Source organism: Trichomycterus rosablanca, chromosome 20 (genome assembly GCF_030014385.1).
Source record: "Trichomycterus rosablanca isolate fTriRos1 chromosome 20, fTriRos1.hap1, whole genome shotgun sequence".
NCBI classification, from domain to species: Eukaryota; Metazoa; Chordata; class Actinopteri; order Siluriformes; family Trichomycteridae; genus Trichomycterus; species Trichomycterus rosablanca.
Window position 1 is genome coordinate 14,005,851 of NC_086007.1, and position 20,366 is coordinate 14,026,216.

Genomic DNA, 20,366 nt, shown 5'->3' on the forward strand with positions numbered 1-20,366 from the left:
GACTTTGATAGGACGAGAGCTGAATGGATACAGCCGCCTGACACCCGCTCCCCACCGGCAACAGGCGCCAGTACAGATGCATCTTCACACAGACAGCATGGCGACATCACCCCTAATGGCCCTTATCTTAATCTACTCTAAAAGCATCTTGCGTTTCTCCAAGATCTTTTCACCTCGGAAAACCAACATTTAATAAGTGCCCCCGTCTCACATGCCCCCAATGCTCTCTGCTGTTTCCAGTTTATTTCTCCAGTGGACCAGCCAGATGAGGCATTGTGGTTCAATGGGGTCAAAACTGCTACAAACCACAGCACCATTGTGCAGAGACTGAGGGTGTGTGTGTGTGTCTACAGGGAATCTGAAGTGATGATTCAGTACACATTTACACACACATACAAATGCACACACTGGATGTTCACTCTGACAGTGATAAAGATCGTGTCAGAGAGGCGTCTGGAGAGAGAAGCTAGTCAAGTCTATTCCTCACCCGGGACTCAGAGGCTCCAGAACACGCACCGTCTCAAAATAACCCACTCGCTGCTCCCTTTTTCGATTAAATATTAATCTTCCTTGAGAATTCATCCATAACCGTCAATAATCGTAATATACTAAACAGTTTGATGAGTGAGCTACCGGAGCCACACTAGAACATGCTGAATACATTTACATTGAAATAATGGAGGCACACAGCACCATGTGCACATATCCAGGCACAGATATTTGAGAAAGTTACTCATTCCCGTAGAGGATTCATTGTGACAGTCTGTTTGAAGGAGAATCAATTATTCATGGTAAAGACATAACAAACAAAAGAGAACAAAGTATTTATCAATGGAAAGCCATAAGTGAGCTCGTTAGCTGAAAGGTGATACAGGAAAAATGCTGGCCAGCACTTTGTGGCTGGTTTGTCTTGTATCTATTATACAGAAGGGTTGGCTATTAGTAGCTGAGCGGCAAACGAGCCTCCACAATACCTACTAGTGAATTTTAGAATGAGTGATTAAGGTGTCACTTTAAAGCTGTTCTATGGACTTGTCAAGGCGTCCCATGTAATCACAAGCAGCAAGAAAGGGAAAAAACGTATCAGACCCCAAAATTAACAAACAAATAGTCTCAAGTTCAATGCTTAAAAACAATTGAATTTGGCAGCTCAGGTGGCGCAGCGGTAAAAACACACGTTGGAACCAGAGCTGGGATCTCGAATGCATCGTATCGAATCTCGGCTCTGCCTGCCGGCTAAGGCTGAGCGGCCACATGAACATGAGCGGCCTGTTGTTCGGATATGGGCGGGACTAAGCCGGATTGGGGTCTCTCTCCCATGACTGGTGCAGTTGCGACCTCTGCTGGCTGATTGATGGCGCCTGCACAGAGATGAGAAAAGAGTGCTCTCAGGGTGTGTCTCTCCGTACACAACGCTGAGCTGCACTGCACTCGTCAAAGTGTAGGTGATAAGATGCATACGTCATGCTGCCCACGTGTCGGAAGGGGCGTGGGTTAGCTTCGTTCTCCTCAATCAGAGTGGGGGTCGGCATTGGTGGAGAGGGAGCATGAAGCAATCGGGCAATTGGACGCGCTAAAAGGGAGAAAATGCATAAACATGCATAAAAAAAACAATTGAATTGAGGTTTAATTTAGTTACATTTAGGTACTTATTGAATTCCAGACTAATTTTTAAAAATCCAATCAGGTAGCACAGCAGCGTAACACACTAGCACGCTACCCCAGAAAGTTCAAACTCGCGATATCAAATTTTACCAGAGCCACTGACCTGGCCAGGCATCAACACAAACATTTGCCAGAGCTCTCTACATGGACAGCATTTTACGTCATCCTACGCATGCTTCTGAGAAGTAGGCTGTTTGAAATCCTAGATGCCTTAATACCCTCACTAGTAAGGTATCTTAAAATGTCAATGGTATTTTGACTCGAGAACGAGGGAGCATACGATCCTGCAAATAAATGTTTCCTCAGCCATCCGGCTGGGCTGGGCGGCTATATGAACAACGATTGGCTTGTTGTTCACACAGGGAGGGAAAAGCCAGATAGGGACCTCATAACGGATACAAGTACGACATCTGCTGGCTGATTGATGGCGGATGGCATTGAGTTGAGGGATAATGAGGGATAATGCGATCAGGGTGTGGCTCTCTGCACACAAAGCTGATAAACTCCTTAGCCAATTTAACCGTTTCCGATACACAGAGGGAGATGTTAGTTGACATGCTAGCACGTTGTACCACCCCATCCCATTGGTTTGAAAGTCATGAGGCTAACTGTGTCGCTGTCTAAGTAGTGCGTTCGAATAACCTGTCTTATAAGTCGATGACTTATTAGAATCCCCGGGGAAAGCGGGGTTCAAAAAGCAATAATGGGTAAAAGAATGAAAAAGATGGAAGAAACAGGGCAAAGATTTTGTGCCTAGCACAATGCAAAGACTCAGTGTAGAGCTGAATTTAGAGCCGGTTTACAGACTGCTGAAAGCCTTTTATCAGTCTGTGGTTGCCAGCGTCTTTTTTTTTTTTTGCTGTGGTGTGCTGGGGTGGTGGCATCAAGGCTGGAGATGCCAATAAACTAAATAAGATGGTCAGGAAAGCCAGTTTTGTTCTCTGGGTCTGAGGCTGGACAGTCTGGAGGTAGTATGTGAGAGGAGAACTAAGGACAAAATCAGGGCCATCCTGGATAATCTTTCTCACCCTCTCAATGAGGAACTGGGGCGGCTGTGGTGGGCAGTTCTTTCAGTCATAGCCTAATTCCACCGAAGAGCAAGACGGAGCGCTTCAGACGCTCTTTTGTGCCAACTGCCATCACACTGTATAACAATAGCAGAATACACAGACTGTCCTCACACTGATGAGCCAGCTCCCCCCCCTACAATAACTCCACCCAATATATATTTACATATAGAATATATAGTGTTTTTATTATATTGTAGTAATTACCATACTGTTGTATAATAGTAATTGCATAACATAGGTAATTTTTTTAAAATAATTTCCTTATTTTTTATTTTATTCTACTTTATTTTATTTACTCTATTTACTGTACTTACACTGTACTGGAGCTGCTATAACACTTGAGTTTCCCTCATGGGGATCAATAAATAAATCTTATCTTATCTTTAAATAGTGCTGAATTTAACTCTCATGTATTAGCATTAATAAACCAGAGAACCTCTGGAACTTGTTGTTCTAATAGAATTACTACTACTAGTCATCCTGCACACCCATCTGTTGGTGGTAGGGGTGTCACAGGGTGAGTCATTAACTCTATGTTTTTAAATACAAAATAAATTGACTGGATATATTCACTGGAAGAATATTAAATAAAGGCAAAAGTGGTTGACTAGTTAAACCACACACACCCCCACAGTGACTTTACTTTTTTTTTTTCAGCATTTAGCAGACACTTTTATCCAAAGCGACTTACACAATGAGCAATTGAGGGTTAAGGGCCTTGCTCAGGGACCCAACAGTGGCAACTTGGTGGTGGCAGGGCTTGAACCGGCAACCTTCTGTTTACTAGTCCAGTACCTTAACCACTGAGCTATCACTGGCCCTGCACTTTGCAGTTAAGAGGGATAAATTACCATACAGGTGCATTAAATGTCTATACAGTAATCCCTCGCTATATCGCGCTTCGACTTTTGCGGCTTCACTCTATCGCGGATTTTATTTGCAAGCATGTCTAAATATAAACCGCGGATTTCTGCTAGTGATGGGTCGGTCGCGAACGATCCGGCTCTAAGAGCCGGCTCTTTAAAGTGAACGATGGGATTCGGTTTTTTTTGGGGTTTTTTCCCCGGTTTTTTTCTGTTAAAGCCACACGTGATTGGTCAAGATGCGTAGTGGCGTGCACAGACAGCGTGCACACGAACAGGAGAGAGAACTTGATAAAGTTCTGCAGACAAGGGGGGTGTGTTCGAAAAGCTAGCTCTCTCTCTACATAGACGCATTTTACGTCATCCTGTGCGCGCTCCCGATAAGGAGGCTGTTCAAACATGGCTGACGGTGCGGACAAACGAATGGAGTTCTTTTTAAACGTAAATAAAATATTACTGATTTTTAACTTGTATAAACTTGTACCGAGTGTTTTTATTTGCAAGTTCGGGCTTGTCAGGAAATTTAACCGTTATCGTTACATGAAGGGAAATGTTATATTGACGTTAGCATGCTGTGCTACCTGAATCCATTGGTTTTAATGACAAGATGGTAAAGCCGATGGAATCGGGTTATAAAAATAACCATATAAACACATGGTTTTTACTTCGCAGATTTTCACCTTTCGCGGAGGGTTCTGGAACGCAACCCCCGCGATCGAGGAGGGATTACTGTATATGATTCACGACACACCAGTCTTTAACCCTTTCACTGGCGTTTAGGAGGTTCAATGTTTTTGAATAGAAATACAAACCTATGTACAAACAGACTGCACAGTAGCCCGAGAGTGTCTCTGTTGAAAGCTGGCATTAAAGCCGATACGATGACTGATCTGAAACAGCATGTACCTTGTAAGATGGCAGGAAGCAGAGCACGCCTCGGCTCATCGTCTGGCAGACCTTCAGCAGGAGGCTGCCAACTTCGTCCTGGAAAGCGAAAGTTTCAGCGTGCTGGAACGTGGCGCACAGCCTGCGGCCCTGAGGACCTGCGCCGATTGTGCCAACCCACACCTGCAACGGTTCAAAAACAACAGCTCTAAAACCGCCATTTGTTGTTTAGACATTGATACAAATCTAATCTTGTTTCACACAAGTCGGAGCAGAGCCAGGGATGTCAACCTTCAAATCCAAAGCTGTTCAAACACAGTCATGCTGCGCTTTATGTTGCAGTTTTACACCGTGTTATCACGTGTAATTACATGTTATCAGGGGATTTGGGGTTGGACAAGAACCCATAATTACCTCGTATTTTTTGACATTGACATTTATTAACTGACAGAACTTACATTACGGGTTCATTACATTTTCATTACATAACGGGTTGGGTTACATTTTTCAACACAGTATTTGTATTGCACTAACCTGAGATTTGCTGATGACATGGCTAGCCTCTAGTTGGATGGAAAATTTGATGCCCAGCTCAGAAGAGAAGGAGCCCATGGGTGAAAGGGTCCCAGAAGTGAGCACTATACTGCGTACTGACTCGCTAAGATCTGAGAATGCCTGTCAGCACACACAAACACGATTACGAATCACCTCTTTAAACTATATTGACTACAGACAAAACAAAAAGAGCTAAAAAAAATTAATGCCTATTACCAGGTTTAATATTTAGCTAATAAATATAAAATCTTTATTTTGTCTAAACAGCACTTACCACAGCAGGATTAAGGCACCAGAAGCTAAGTGTATGCACCAGGGTTTTAGTGCGGGTATTTTGGCGACGGCGACGTGGCCGGGCAAAAAAACCCTGCTCGTCAGGCACGTCCTGCTGGGTGGCCCACACATAGCTCTGCTGCAAGGCCACGCGGTAGTCATCTGCAAACCTATACGTGCAAAATATTCATACACAGAAGCATCAGCTGAGCAGAGCTTTGACAGGGGCAGTTCTCCTCGACAAGTGGGGGGCAGAATGGCAATGGCTAAGCAGGCTGGAATTGGCATAAATATGGGGCAATTGGCTACAATGTGATTAGAGGATAAAACATACTGTAGGAGGACAAAAATTATAATTCTATTCTTATACTGCAAAGATGACAGAACAGTCTTAGCTAACAATCAAAATGCAAGGCTAGATGATGTAACAGGAGCATGAATTCTTATTTCTTGAGTTTTATATCAGGCTAAAACGTACTGATAATATACACTGACCAAAAAACTATGCCTATTTCTTTCTTTTAATTTCAATGAGTGAATCTCCACACCTCAGTTATAAACACAATAAAATGTCTATTAATGTCTATTAACGAAAGGTTAAAATAAAAAGATAAAATGAAAATGCAGGATTATAATGCTAAAATGTTTGGGGTAAATAATAAAAGTTTTAAAGGACCTGACCATGAACCATTAAAATATACACCAATCAGCCATAACATTAAAACCACCTCCTTGTTTCTACACACATTGTCCATTTTATCAGCTCCACTTACCATATAGAAGCACTTTGTAGTTCTACAATTACTGACTGTAGGCCATATGTTTCTCTACATGCTTTGTTAGCCTCCTTTCATGATGTTCTTCAATGGTCAGGACCCCCACAGGACCACCACTCGCTCCTGAAGTTTTTAAACACCTCGCTGTCCCTGTTGGACTGAGAATAGTCCACCAACCAAAAATATTCAGCCAACAGCGCCCCGTGGGCAGCGTCCTGTGACCACTGATGAAGGTCTAGAAGACGACCAACTCAAACAGCAGTAATAGATGAGCGATCGTCTCTGACTTTACATCTACGAGGTGGACCAACTAGGTAGGAGTGTCTAATAGAGCGGACAGTGAGTGGACACGGTATTTAAGAACTCCAGCAGCATTGCTGTGTCTGATCCACTCATACCAGCACAACACACACTAACACACCACCACCATGTCAGTGTCACTGCAGTGCTGAGAATCATCCACCACCTAAATAATACCTGCTCTGTGGTGGTCCTGACCATTAAAGAAGACAGATGTACTACAGTCAGTAATTGTAAAACTACAAAGTGCTTCTATATGGTAAGTGGAGCTGATAAAATGGACAGTGTGTGTAGAAACAAGGAGGTGGTTTTAATGTTATGGCTGATCAGTATATCAAATACAGGTTGGCTAAATGCATTTAAATACAGTTTATGCAAAGAAAAGAAAATGACCTGCAGTTTTGTCGGAACAGGAACCCAAGCACCATGAAGAGACTCTTAAGAACGATTTGGGTGGTGGAGCTGATGGTGGGAACCTGCACCATGTCCTCTCTTCCGTTCACCAGCGCCACCCGTTCTTCCTTCTCCAGCACCGCTTCTAAATGCTTCTGCTCAGCAAGTACAACAAACAAAATAGAAGAATTATTGAAAGTGTCATCGTGCAACTGGTCCCTCATGCTGGTGTTCACTGGTGAAATGTATTTAAATGTACTAAATGGGCCTACACAGTTTATACTTGCAATGTTTAAATAGCATGTGATTGTGTATTTAGTCCAGTTGAACTTTGGAATAATCTCCCCGCCTCTGTTCGGGATTCGAACAAGGTCTCAACTTTCCAGACCAAATTAAAAGCACATTTTTTTACTCTGGCTTTCGATTAGTCTTTACAAACAAGCTTTCAGTTAAGCAGGAATAATAAGATGGGCCAGAGTCTCATGCTACAGTCTGCACTGTTGACATTTTATCATTTATGCCTTTATCTCTATTCAAATTGTAACCACTTCTGTATTTTACAGTATACAGGAGGATGGGACAGAACAGAATATGAGTAAAGAATGTTAATAAGTAGTGGGAATCCCCACTGTGTTTGTTAAGGTGGGGCAAATTGAACCCTTGAAAAATGACATACTTTAAAATGAAATACTTTTCCTGCCGCCAATCATTTTTTGTTTTTTTAATGCTCATTCTTATAACTACATACACCGATCAAACATAACATTATGACCACCTGGTCATACTGACTGGTCTGCAGTTATGCAGCCCCATACGTAACAAACTGTGATGCACCGTGTATTCTGACACCTTTCTATCAGAACCAGCATTAACTTCTTAAGTAATCTGAGCTACAGTAGCTCGTCTGTTGGATCGGACCACACGGGTCAGCCTTCACTCCCCACGTGCTTCAATGAGCCTTGGCCGCCCATGACCCTGTCGCTGGTTTGCCACTGTTCCCTCCTTGGACCACTTTTGATAGATACTGACCACTGCAGACCCGGAACACCCCACAAGAGATGCAGTTTTGGAGATGCTCTGACCCAGTCGTCTAGCCATCACAATTTGACTCGCTCAAATCCTTACACTTGTACATTTTTCCTGCCTCTAACACATCAACTTTGAGGATAAAATGTTCACTTCTGCGTAATATATCCCACCCGCTAACAGATGCCGTGATGAAGAGATAATCAGTGTTATTCACTTCACCTGTCAGTGGTCATAATGTTATGCCTAGTCGGTGTGTTTTAGATACAAGTCTGAATGTGTTAATTTAAAGTAAATATATGCACTGAGACATACTGCATAACAAAAACAGGTGGTCATCATTGGAGCAAAATCAGGTTAACACAGCAAATGAAGACCTGAGTGACTTCGATTAGGGCCAAATTTATATGATATATGACCAGATGACTGGGTTGAAGTGTCTCCAAAACAGCAAATGATGCCCACAAGCAGACATGTTGGCTTGTCTGTGTGTATCATAGTTCAAATGTGTTTAAAGCCACCCTCTAAAGTAGTTCAAGTGATCGCATTTAGATCTGTTTTAGGAGAATCTTGCATTAATTGTGTGTAATAATATGTGTTCAGTACATATGAGGATACAATTTTGATGTATACTAAGAACACAAACAAAAAAGTATAGTAAGTATAATTAGTATCAGGGTTTTGAGGACAGGAATACCTGCAGCACAGGAAAAGTGTCAGCTGTTATTCCAAGACCGTGGAAGATAACCAAAACCTCTTTCCCTGTCCAGACTTTACAGGCAGTCTCATAGTCCCTCTCCTGCAGAGTACTGGAGCTCTCCTGTATCCAGCTGTACACAGTTCATCACATGAATTCGATATCAATTAGGGTTTCACAACCTTGTCAAATCAAATGGATACTGTCTTAAGCAAAGACATAATGGAGATGAGGACTGCATGGAGATCTTAATTGATCGTAAGTACAAAAGCTGTCCTATTAAAAATATCATCTTGCATCTCCAATTAACAACCTGCCCCATGAGATATTAGAGGAGAATGTTTCAATAGAAAACAAGATTGTCTACGTTTAATAATCAATACAGCAGCTAGTTAATTTAATTTATTTCCACTATAATATGATCCATTTAGCCCTTCAGATCAAGTTACCTCCTGACCCATTAGCTACAAGCTACACGGTATAATCAGAACCAGTATTTATCAAGCATGTTAGAGATACATTTAAGATTCATATCACTCACAGCTCAAGGGTAAGGATCGGGAGTTACATTATCGTTCAATTCACAGAATGTTTAAGCTAAGACTGTAGACTAATAGGATTATGATTAAAATGCCTTCCATGTTTTATCATGTCCCAATAAAAGTCATTGTTATTGCACAACTGGTCCCTCATGCTGGTGTTCACTGGTAAAATTTAATTAAATGTGCTAAATGGGCCTATACATTTTACACTTGTGATATCTAAATAGCATATGTGGCAGAGATAGTCGCACATACATAAGTCGCACACACGGCGACTTCAGACTCGTCTCGAACATGTTTCCACTCATGACTCGCAAACAACAAGAGTCCCTAGCGTCAGCATGTGTTAATGTATACATAGCGGTAAAACACGCTAGCACACCAGAGCTGACATCTCGAGCTCATGATTTCGAATCTCAGTTCTGCTACCGGCAGGCTGGGGGCCTACACGAAGATGAACAATGACTGACACATTTGCGGGGAGGGTGCTGAAGGGGATTCCTCATAACTGATGCAATTATGACCTCTGCTGGCTGATTGCACAGAGATGAGAAATAATAAGATCAGAGTGTGACTCTCCATGCGCAAAGCTGATCCACATATGAACTTGCCTTGTGCAGGTGAAAAAAGGCAGACGGCTACTGCACACGTGTCGGAGGGGTGCAGTAGCCACGGCTGTGTGTTAGGCACGGCTCTCCTCAGTCAGGAGTGGAGGCCAACATCAGTAGAGGGGAAGCATATTGCAATCGGGTAATTGGATCTGACTAGATTGGGAGGGAAATTGGGGGACTTAGTCATGTCAGAGCTGTCGCTTGCACAACCCCCAGTCTGATCAAGGAGAGCCAGATCCAAAACAACTGTTAATTACTGTTATGCTAGATATGTTTTGTATGTTTGTGGCTCCCAAAGTTCACAAAAATATAAGATGCCATAAATCCAGCTCACTAACTTTTGGACTGTCCAAAATAGTTTCCATTCCTGAGAGGTATGTGCTCCTTGTACATGCAGCTTTTACAAAGTCTCTCTTTGATGCCGCTCAACTTTTAAACAGTTATGATCATATATTAGAAGTTGTGGTAACTTAATTTTACACATAATTAATAAAAGCAGAATCAAAAATAACAGAATTTTTGAGATTCTTGAGCTTTTATGCCTAATTCTGGTCAATACCAGACAAAAATGAGCTTGGTATAAAGTCTATAAGATAGATGAAAGAAACTGTACTTAAGCAAACTGCAGCAAAAGGCCAGCAAAGGCTCATGGTTGCTTCGTCGGATGTTATATGTCACCATGCTCTCAAGCTCTTCACGACCCTCCTTCAACTGCACTTGGTTTAAAGTGAAGCTGGCACACTCCCGGGCGCAGTCCTCGATGTTATGGGCCTCATCCAGCACCACGATCTGACCCTTCAGACTGATGTCCATCTATAAAGAGGATTCAAGAAATAATCTCTCATAAGAACTATGAAATGCCCAAATTGCAATGTTATGAATGACGTTTTTACTCATAATCATAATTTAGACAGAATGCAGAGCAATATTTCATTTCATTTTCATGTTTTAGTGCTGCTTTATTGTGGTCAGAATCACAGTGGGTCCACTTTCCAAGGAATCACTGGACGCCAATACATTGTGGGGCCTTGGCCATCATCGTAACACAATCATGTCTGTATGTAGACGCCTGACTGGCCGATAAAACTGCTGGGGATTTTAAAATAACACATGAATATACACCGATTAGGCATAACATTATGACCACCTTCCTAATATTGTGTTGGTCCCCCCTTTTGCTGCAAAAACAGCCCTGCAACTGTGATGCACTGTGTATCCTGACAGCTTTCTATCAGAACCAGCATTAACTTCTCCAGCAGTTTGAGCTACGCTCAGCCTTCGCTCCCCACGTGCATCAATGAGCCTTAGCCGCCCATGACCCTGTCGCCAGTTTACCACTGTTCCTTCCTTGGACCACTTTTGATAGATACTGACCACTGCAGACCGGGAACACCCCACAAGAGCTGCAGTTTTGGAGATGCTCTGACCCACTTGTTTTTCAGCAATGTATATAGCACAAACGAGACAGAATTCAAAACTCACACTCGCTCGGATGAGGGGATCCAACAAGTAGTTGTAAGGGCAGAAAATAATGTTAGCGTCTTGCATGAGCTCCCGGGCTGCATAGTAAGCACAGGAACGCAGCTTACTGCCCAAACGGCAGAGCTCCTCTATGTCCCAGGCCTGGTTCAGTCCGTGCACCCACTGTAGAGTACTCTGCTCCCGCATCTTATTCACATTGTGGTAGAATCTGCATGATCGGCCCTATAAAACAGAAAGAAAGGCTAACCATGACATGGCAAATATCATATGCAATAATTAAAACTCTTATTATTGTAGCAAAATACAATATCACCATAATGAGCCTTTAAATTCTGAGGTCACAAATAAAGTATGATGCTTATAGAGCGAATATTTTCCAGGAATGTCCAAACTTTGGCATGTGACTGCATATAAAACTGCATATTCACTCACTCACTCACTCACTCACTTTCTTAACCGCTTATCCAATTCGGGGGGGGTAGGTTGTGCTGAAGCCTATCCCAGGGCAATTCAGTGTCTCCAATTATCCTGACTGCTGGTTTTGGACTGTGGGAGGAAACCGGAGCTCTCGGAGGAAACCCACGCCGACACAGGGAGAACATGCAAACTCCACACAGAAAGGACCCGGACTGCCCCTTTCTGGAGATCGAACATAGGACCTTCATGCTGTGAGGCGACAGCGCTACCCACCGGGCCACTGTGCCACCCTAACTTAATATTTATTTATTTATGTATTTGGATTTTAACGCCATGTTTAACACATATGTGTCATTTAATGGCAAAATAGGCATTATGTTTCTGATTGTTTATTTTATCTCATCTTTATATTTTGGGCCATTATATACAGTGTATCACAAAAGTGAGTACACCCCTCACATTTCTGCAAATATTTCATTATATCTTTTCATGGGACAACACTATAGACATGAAACTTGGATATAACTTAAGAGTAGTCAGTGTACAGCTTGTATAGCAGTGTAGATTTACTGTCTTCTGAAAATAACTCAACACACAGCCATTAATGTCTAAATGGCTGGCAACATAAGTGAGTACACCCCACAGTGAACATGTCCAAATTGTGCCCAAAGTGTCAATATTTTGTGTGACCACCATTATTATCCAGCACTGCCTTAACCCTCCTGGGCATGGAATTCACCAGAGCTGCACAGGTCGCTACTGGAATCCTCTTCCACTCCTCCATGATGACATCACGGAGCTGGTGGATGTTAGACACCTTGAACTCCTCCACCTTCCACTTGAGGATGCGCCACAGGTGCTCAATTGGGTTTAGTCCATCACCTTTACCTTCAGCTTCCTCAGCAAGGCAGTTGTCATCTTGGAGGTTGTGTTTGGGGTCGTTATCCTGTTGGAAAACTGCCATGAGGCCCAGTTTTCGAAGGGAGGGGATCATGCTCTGTTTCAGAATGTCACAGTACATGTTGGAATTCATGTTTCCCTCAATGAACTGCAGCTCCCCAGTGCCAGCAACACTCATGCAGCCCAAGACCATGATGCTACCACCACCATGCTTGACTGTAGGCAAGATACAGTTGTCTTGGTACTTCTCACCAGGGCGCCGCCACACATGCTGGACACCATCTGAGCCTAACAAGTTTATCTTGGTCTCGTCAGACCACAGGGCATTCCAGTAATCCATGTTCTTGGACTGCTTGTCTTCAGCAAACTGTTTGCGGGCTTTCTTGTGCGTCAGCTTCCTTCTGGGATGACGACCATGCAGACCGAGTTGATGCAGTGTGCGGCGTATGGTCTGAGCACTGACAGGCTGACCTCCCACGTCTTCAACCTCTGCAGCAATGCTGGCAGCACTCATGTGTCTATTTTTTAAAGCCAACCTCTGGATATGACGCCGAACACGTGGACTCGACTTCTTTGGTCGACCCTGGCGAAGCCTGTTCCGAGTGGAACCTGTCCTGGAAAACCGCTGTATGACCTTGGCCACCATGCTGTAGCTCAGTTTCAGGGTGTTAGCAATCTTCTTATAGCCCAGGCCATCTTTGTGGAGAGCAACAATTCTATTTCTCACATCCTCAGAGAGTTCTTTGCCATGAGGTGCCATGTTGAATATCCAGTGGCCAGTATGAGAGAATTGTACCCAAAACACCAAATTTACCAGCCCTGCTCCCCATGTACACCTGGGACCTTGACACATGACACCAGGGAGGGACAACGACACATTTGGGCACAATTTGGACATGTTCACTGTGGGGTGTACTCACTTATGTTGCCAGCTATTTAGACATTAATGGCTGTGTGTTGAGTTATTTTCAGAAGACAGTAAATCTACACTGCTATACAAACTGTACACTGACTACTCTAAGTTATATCCAAGTTTCATGTCTATAGTGTTGTCCCATGAAAAGATATAATGAAATATTTGCAGAAATGTGAGGGGTGTACTCACTTTTGTGATACACTGTATATAAATTTTTTATTTTATAGCTGCAAGGTAGGTTAAAGCTGTTCTTTTGTGGTCTTGTGTTGAGTTTCTTTCAGGCATGTGTACTTGTTGTCTTTCCTTGGTGCTTATAAAACTGCATATAAACACGTTGTTTGACCAATATTATGTGGACAACTGACACATGGAAGAAGGTCAGCTGGTTTGACGATGGCACAAGGATGCAGTCTAGGATGATCCAACACACTTGCTTCAGAAGTCTTGTGGATTTGTCAGATCAGAGCTATTTTGACAGTAAATTAGACAGGTGGTCCTAATGTTTTGGTTCATTGATGTACATACACGTTATATGGCCATAACAATGTGGACACCGCGAATATCCCCTGTTTGTAACTACAATAGCAATACGCCTTTTGGGAGGGCTCTTTACAATATGTTGCTGTGTGTCTGGGAGAATGAATGACCAGTCAGAAACTGATGTTGGCCTGGTGCTTAATCAGGACTAATTAGATTATGTCTGTATTACACCAATAGTGATTAACAAATACGTTATTAAAGCACTAACAAATGTCAATACCAAAAATACATGGACAATTGTATAGGCTAAATCTAATTTTATCTTCCAATATCATCCATAGAACATAGAACTCATTTTAAAATGAACACCAGAAAACCCACATTACATGCTAAATGTTCCTAAAGTACGTCAAGTCAAATAAAATGACAATGCTAACACTTCAGTAGTAAGGCACTACAGTACTCAACCTTCCCATTAGACAAAGGGTGCAATCATTAGGCCATTAGCAGTGTTTTCCCCTGTCATGTAATCCATCATCGACTCTTCTGTAACAATGACAGCACTATACTCGATACACGACACATATCCGTTTCATAATTAGAGCAGGTGTCTTTTCTGCCGGGCCATAAAAAGGGGCATCTGTTCATTGTGCTGGGACTCACCGGAGCCTGTGTTGACCTGATGAGAGGCTGATGGCAGCTTCACCTATACTACACTCAAAAAAGATTAGCATAAAGAGAGGGCATGAGATTAAAAGTGCCTGGGCTGGGCCTGTTCCTACCTCTGTCCTCCACCTCTTGTGGTGGTGGCCACATAATAAACATTTTGTGAGGCTGGGCATATACACCGATCAGGCATAACATTATGACCACCTTCCTAATATTGTGTTGGTCCCCTCTTTTGCTGCCAAAACAGCCCTAACCCGTCGAGGCATGAACTCCACTATACCCCTGAAGGTGTGCTGTGGTATCTGGCACCAAGATGTTAGCAGCAGATCCTTTAACTCCTGTAAGTTGTGAGGTGGGGCCTCAATGGATCAGACTTCTTTGCCCAGCACATCCCACAGATGCTCGATTGGATTGAGATCTGGGGAATCTGGAGGCCAAGTCAACACCTCAAACTCGTTTTTGTGCTCCTCAAACTTTGTAGCAGGATGCATTATCCTGCGGAAAGAGGCCACGGCTATAAAGGAATACCGTTTCCATGAAAGGCTGTACATGGTCTGCAACAATGCTTAGGTAGGTGGTACGTGTCAGAGTAACATCCACATGGATGGCAGGACACAAGGTTTCCCAGCAGAACATTGCCCAAAGCATCAAACTGCCTTTGCCAGATTGCCTTCTTCCCATAGTGCATCCTGGTGCCGTGTGTTCCCCAGGTAAGCGACGCACACGCACCCGGCAATCCACGTGATGTAAAAGAAAACGTGATTCATCAGACCAGGCCACCTTCTTCCATTGCTCCGTGGTCCGGTTCTGATGCCCATTGTTGGCGCTTTCAGCAGTGGACAAGGGTCAGCATGGGCACCCTAACTGGTCTGCGGCTATGTGAATGCAGACTCTAAGTAGGGTTATCACCTGGGCCTGGTCAGGGCAGAACAACAAAAGAGCTAAGCAATCACCTCTAGTGACTGTTCGACAAAAGCTCATTACACAAGCTGCCTTGCAGGTGGTAGGACGATAAAGAGTCTCCTGTTAAAATCATCTGCATATGAACTCCCCACAGCTCCAGTGAAAAGAATTTTGACCTCAGATGCTTAAAGGGGAGGCTTATGTTACTGTGGCTGTAATCTGTAGGACTACAAATCATCTTCCGTTTACAACGTTGACAAAGTGAAACACACTATCCTGCCTGAAGGGAACAAAGTGAACAGGGTCAGATTCAGAACAAAAGATTGAACCTAGGACCTTTAACCAATACGCTTCTATGTTCATCTTTTATACAAGTGACTTACTGCAAGCACTGATTGTAATTTAATGATTCAATAAGCAAATGTTTTGCTACTTGTCAGGATCAGATTACTTGTTTCCATATTTATTTATTTATTTATTGGGATTTTCATGTCATGTTTTACTCACTTTGGTTCCATGCATGGCAGGACAGGTAATTACTCTTTACACAAGATTCATCAGTCATAAGTTTAATGTCAAACACAGTGATGGACAATTTTGTATCTCCAATTTACCTCATTTGCATGGTTTTGGACTGTGGGAGGAAACCGGAGCTCCTGGAGGAAACCCACGCAGACACAGGGAGAACATGCAAACTACACACAGAAAGGACCCGGACTGCCCCACCTGGGGATCAAACCCAGAACTTTCTTGCTGTGAGGCGACAGTGCCGCCACTTATAGTTTTCAGTCCAAAAAGGACTTTAGGAAAATTATTAGTACACTGTATGGATAGAAGTATGTAGACATAAGACAGGCTGTGGGAATTTTTCTTACTACTACAGTTATTATTATTGTTGTTATTATTATTATTAATCTATTTAAAAAAATTTCCCCTTTTTCTCCCAATCTAGTCATATATAATTCTCTAGTTGTGTCTCTACTGTCTGTAGCTCACTACTCTGGATATTCTTTTATACCCACTGACTGGGAAAATGTGTTGAAGACAGTTACAGAAGGTGTCACAACATTCCTTCCGCTGAGTCACTTCGCCTTTTCACATGTCGGATATATAGATAGGGTAGAAAAATGCATGATTGTATGGAAAAACCTAGCTTTAATATAGTGCATTTATTTAGAAATATTTAGAACTTAGTAAGGGGCATTCAGGATCACTCAAGTGCTAACTGACAAGCTTGAATGCCTTAAGATGCTCAAAATAATAGACTCAGACTCAACAAGGTCTTCCATCAATGAAGCCTTTCATTCCTGCTTGGGGTTTATGTGGTGACACATGATCGAAATACAGACCCAGTGCTGAAAGAAAATGCTCTCAGATACTTGTGACTAGGGCATCAGGTGACTTACGTTTTTAGCCTCGAGCAGCTCCTTGCAGCGCTCGTTCCGGTTAGCGTGTGGAACCACGTCTGGGTGGACGCAAGTATGGTCCCGGCTGGACAGGATAGTCATGGGTACAGAGGAGTACAGTGTCCGCTTTAGCTCGTGTGTGATCTGGGTGATCTGTTTGTGTGTTCTGGTACCAAAGAATATCTTGGGGATCGCTTGCTTTCCATTGTTGTCCTTGGCTTTGTCCTTGGCTTTTTCACCCATCTTCTGGCCTTCTGTTAGGCTGGCACAGGGACAAAGAGAACAAGGTACAGGAGACTAGAAAAAGAGAAAAGACACAAATCAATCAGTTTAATGACTAAAAGGGAAATAAAACAGCCCATGTTAGACCATTAGGTGAATAGGTTTTGTGTACATGGACATATAGATAAACAATGGAAATGGAAATACTATAGGATCAATACATTTAGGATCAGGTGACTCCAGCTGACACTGCAAGCTGAAACCACAACACTGTTTGTGATGCTTGTGCCTAACCGACCATCTTTACCTGTAGTGTTCACACACAAGAGCCTGGCAGCCTTTTGTAGTGAAACTGATCCTCTTCGGTGTGTGTATAATCGCAAAGTGTCTCACTTCTCAACCCATTCACTGGCACAGCACACATTTCATGCAGCCATTAGCTACACAAAAAGTCAATATTTAAATACACAGGCATATGGATTTCCCTGCTACTGTACTTTCTATATTTTGTTGTTCAATTGTTAGACTTTTTAGCCTATAGTGCACTTAAATCAAAATAAAAGTATAAGAAAACCTGACTGTGGACTTATCATCTTAACCCTTAATGGTCTCACCTAGAAAATAATGTATAAAAATAATTTTTTTTCAATTCTGATCACAAAAATGATGCATATTTTCATGCTAGCTTCAAGTTGACATATACACTGATCAGCCATAACATTAAAACCATCTCCTTGTTTCTACACTCACTGTCCATTTCATAAGCTCCACTTACCATATAGAAGCACTTTGTAGTTCTACAATTACTGACTGTAGTCAATCTGTTTCCCTGCATGCTTTGTTAGTCCCCTTTCATGCTGGTCCTCAATGGTCAGGACTCTCCCAGGACCACCACAGAGCAGGTATTATTTGGGTGGTGGGTCATTCTCAGCACTGCAGTGACACTGACATGGTGGTGGTGTGTAAGTGTGTGTTGTGCTGTCACTGCTGGACTGAGAATAGTCCACCAACCAAAGACATCCAGCCGACAGCGCCCCGTGGGCAGCGTCCTGTGACCAGAAATAGATGAGCGATCGTCTCTGACTTTACATCTACAAGGTGGACCAACTAGGTGGGAGTGTCTGATAGAGTGGACAGTGAGTGGACACAGTATTTAAAAACTCCAGCAGCGCTGCTGTGTCCGATCCACTCATACCAGCACAACACACACTAACACACCACCACCATGTCATTATCACTGCAGTGCTGGAGAATGATCCACCACCTAAATAATACCTGCTCTGTGGTGGCCCTGTGGGGCTCCTGACCATTGAAGAACAGAGTAAAAGCAGGCTAAAAAGGTATGTAGAGAAACAGATGGACTACAGTCGGTAATTGAAGAACTACACAGTGCTTCTATATGGTAAGTGGAGCTGATAAAATGGACAGTGAGTGTAGAAACAAGGAGGTGGTTTTAATGTTATTGCTGATCGGTGTACATGTAAATATAGCCACATGGGCTTGGGAGTACTATGGAAAGTCACTTAACATAGTCTGATACTGAATCAAGAAATGCAACCTGAAACTCTATTATGAAAAAAAGCCATACATGAATTTTATGCAGAAACATCAAGTTCTCCAAGCCCAAAAACATTTCAGATGGATGCAATAAACGGTCAGGAGAATTACCAAACCCCAAAATGTCCCAACATCTGATGCGCCACCGCGAAAAACCAGACCTGACACAGGTAAGGTTACAGCAGAGCTGGAGGAGTTTCACACCAGCGCTCCAGTTGTCTCAGTTCCTCAGATCACCTTACCTGCTGCTGCCACATTCAATAGCCCTTTCCAAGCACCCTGCCTCCAGTGCTGAATAATTACTTATTCACTGGACGATGAAGAGAGAGTGGGCTTCTTATGAATGGAAGGCCTTGTCAGCGGCAGCACAGGAAACAGCTGACACAAGAGTATCCGTTACGCGAACCCTGCCACAGTTTCGGCCCCTCTCGCCACCGGGCAGCAAGAAAACACCCCTGGTATGCAGATAACAGCCTCCGTTGGCTAGACCTGCCGCCATGGACACATTCAAGCTGCATTCTTTCAACATGGGGGCCCTGATATCATCTGCAGAGTTTTCCCTCGGCTCGATCCGGTCCACACGGTCAAACACTGCCCGGCCTTGTGCAGGAGCGTCAGCCTTAGCATGTCGTCTCAGCTGGGGCACTCAAGGGCAGAACACACTGAACAGCTCGTTGCTCTAAAGCAAACACCTGTATATGGTAGGTGTGTTTCGGAAAAAAAAGCAAGTGTAACCATTTTTTTTTTTCATCAACACCTGTAGGATACAAATATATTTACACAGGTTTGATACTGAAACAATGTTAAAACCCTCCCCAATTTAGGAGAAATTACACAGTTCCCTATTGCATCTACAGGCTCTGATACACCTTCAGTATTCATCACTTACAAGGAATTAGGAGGCCATGCCATTAAGTAAAATATCATTATAAAACTTTCTGCACCATCAAATAAATAATCTAAGTTACTGTATTAAGGTTTTTATTTTACCCCCCCTTAATGATTTCAATTATTTTTTTTCAATTGAGCAATTAAATTGTCCTTGTTTCCACACTCACTGTCCATTTTATCAGCTAAACGTACCATATAGAAGCAATTTGTAGTTTGACAATTACTGACTGTAGTCCATCTGTTTCTCTACATGCTTTGTTAGCCCCCTTTCACCCTGTTCTTCAATGTTCAGAACCCCCACAGGACCACCACAGAGCAGGTATTATTTAGGTGGTGGATCATTCTCAGCACTGCAGTGACACTGACATGGTGGTGGTGTGTTAGTGTGTGTTGTGCTGGTATGAGTGGATCAGACACAGCAGCGCTGCTGGAGTTTTTAAACACCGTGTCCACTCACTGTCCACTCTATTCGACACTCCTACCTAGTTGCTCCACTTTGTAGATAGACGGTCGCTCATCTATTGCTGCTGTTTGAGTTGGTCATCTTCTAGACCTTTATTAGTGGTTACAGGATGCTGCCCAGGGGGCGCTGTCGGCTGGATGTTTTTGGTTGGTGGACTATTCTCACTCCAGCGGGGACAGTGAGACAGCACTGCTGTGTCTTATTCACTCATACCAGCACAACACACACTAACACACCTCCACCATGTCAGTGTCACTGCAGTGCTGAGAATGATCCACCACCCAAATAATACCTGCTCTGTAGTGGTCCTGTGGGGGTTCTGGCCATTGAAGAACAGCATGGAAGGGGGGTAACAAAGCATTCTATATGGTAAGTGAAGCTGATAAAATGGACAGTGAGTGTAG

At 43.1% G+C, this 20,366-nt stretch overlaps 1 protein-coding gene across 1 annotated transcript in view; it reads right to left on the reverse strand.

Annotated features, from left to right (window-relative positions):
- The window catches only part of brip1 (BRCA1 interacting helicase 1), a 60,183-nt gene that overhangs the window by 25,522 nt on the left and 14,295 nt on the right, over positions 1-20,366 (reverse strand). Inside the window, exons 7-14 of the mRNA XM_063016328.1 lie at positions 16,830-17,126; positions 11,139-11,360; positions 10,270-10,469; positions 8,504-8,636; positions 6,781-6,935; positions 5,313-5,481; positions 5,018-5,158; positions 4,505-4,666 (exon numbers count right to left, since the gene is read on the reverse strand). Of these exons, the coding sequence (XP_062872398.1) occupies positions 4,505-4,666; positions 5,018-5,158; positions 5,313-5,481; positions 6,781-6,935; positions 8,504-8,636; positions 10,270-10,469; positions 11,139-11,360; positions 16,830-17,126 (1,479 nt within the window). The remainder of the gene's footprint in view (positions 1-4,504; positions 4,667-5,017; positions 5,159-5,312; positions 5,482-6,780; positions 6,936-8,503; positions 8,637-10,269; positions 10,470-11,138; positions 11,361-16,829; positions 17,127-20,366) is intronic.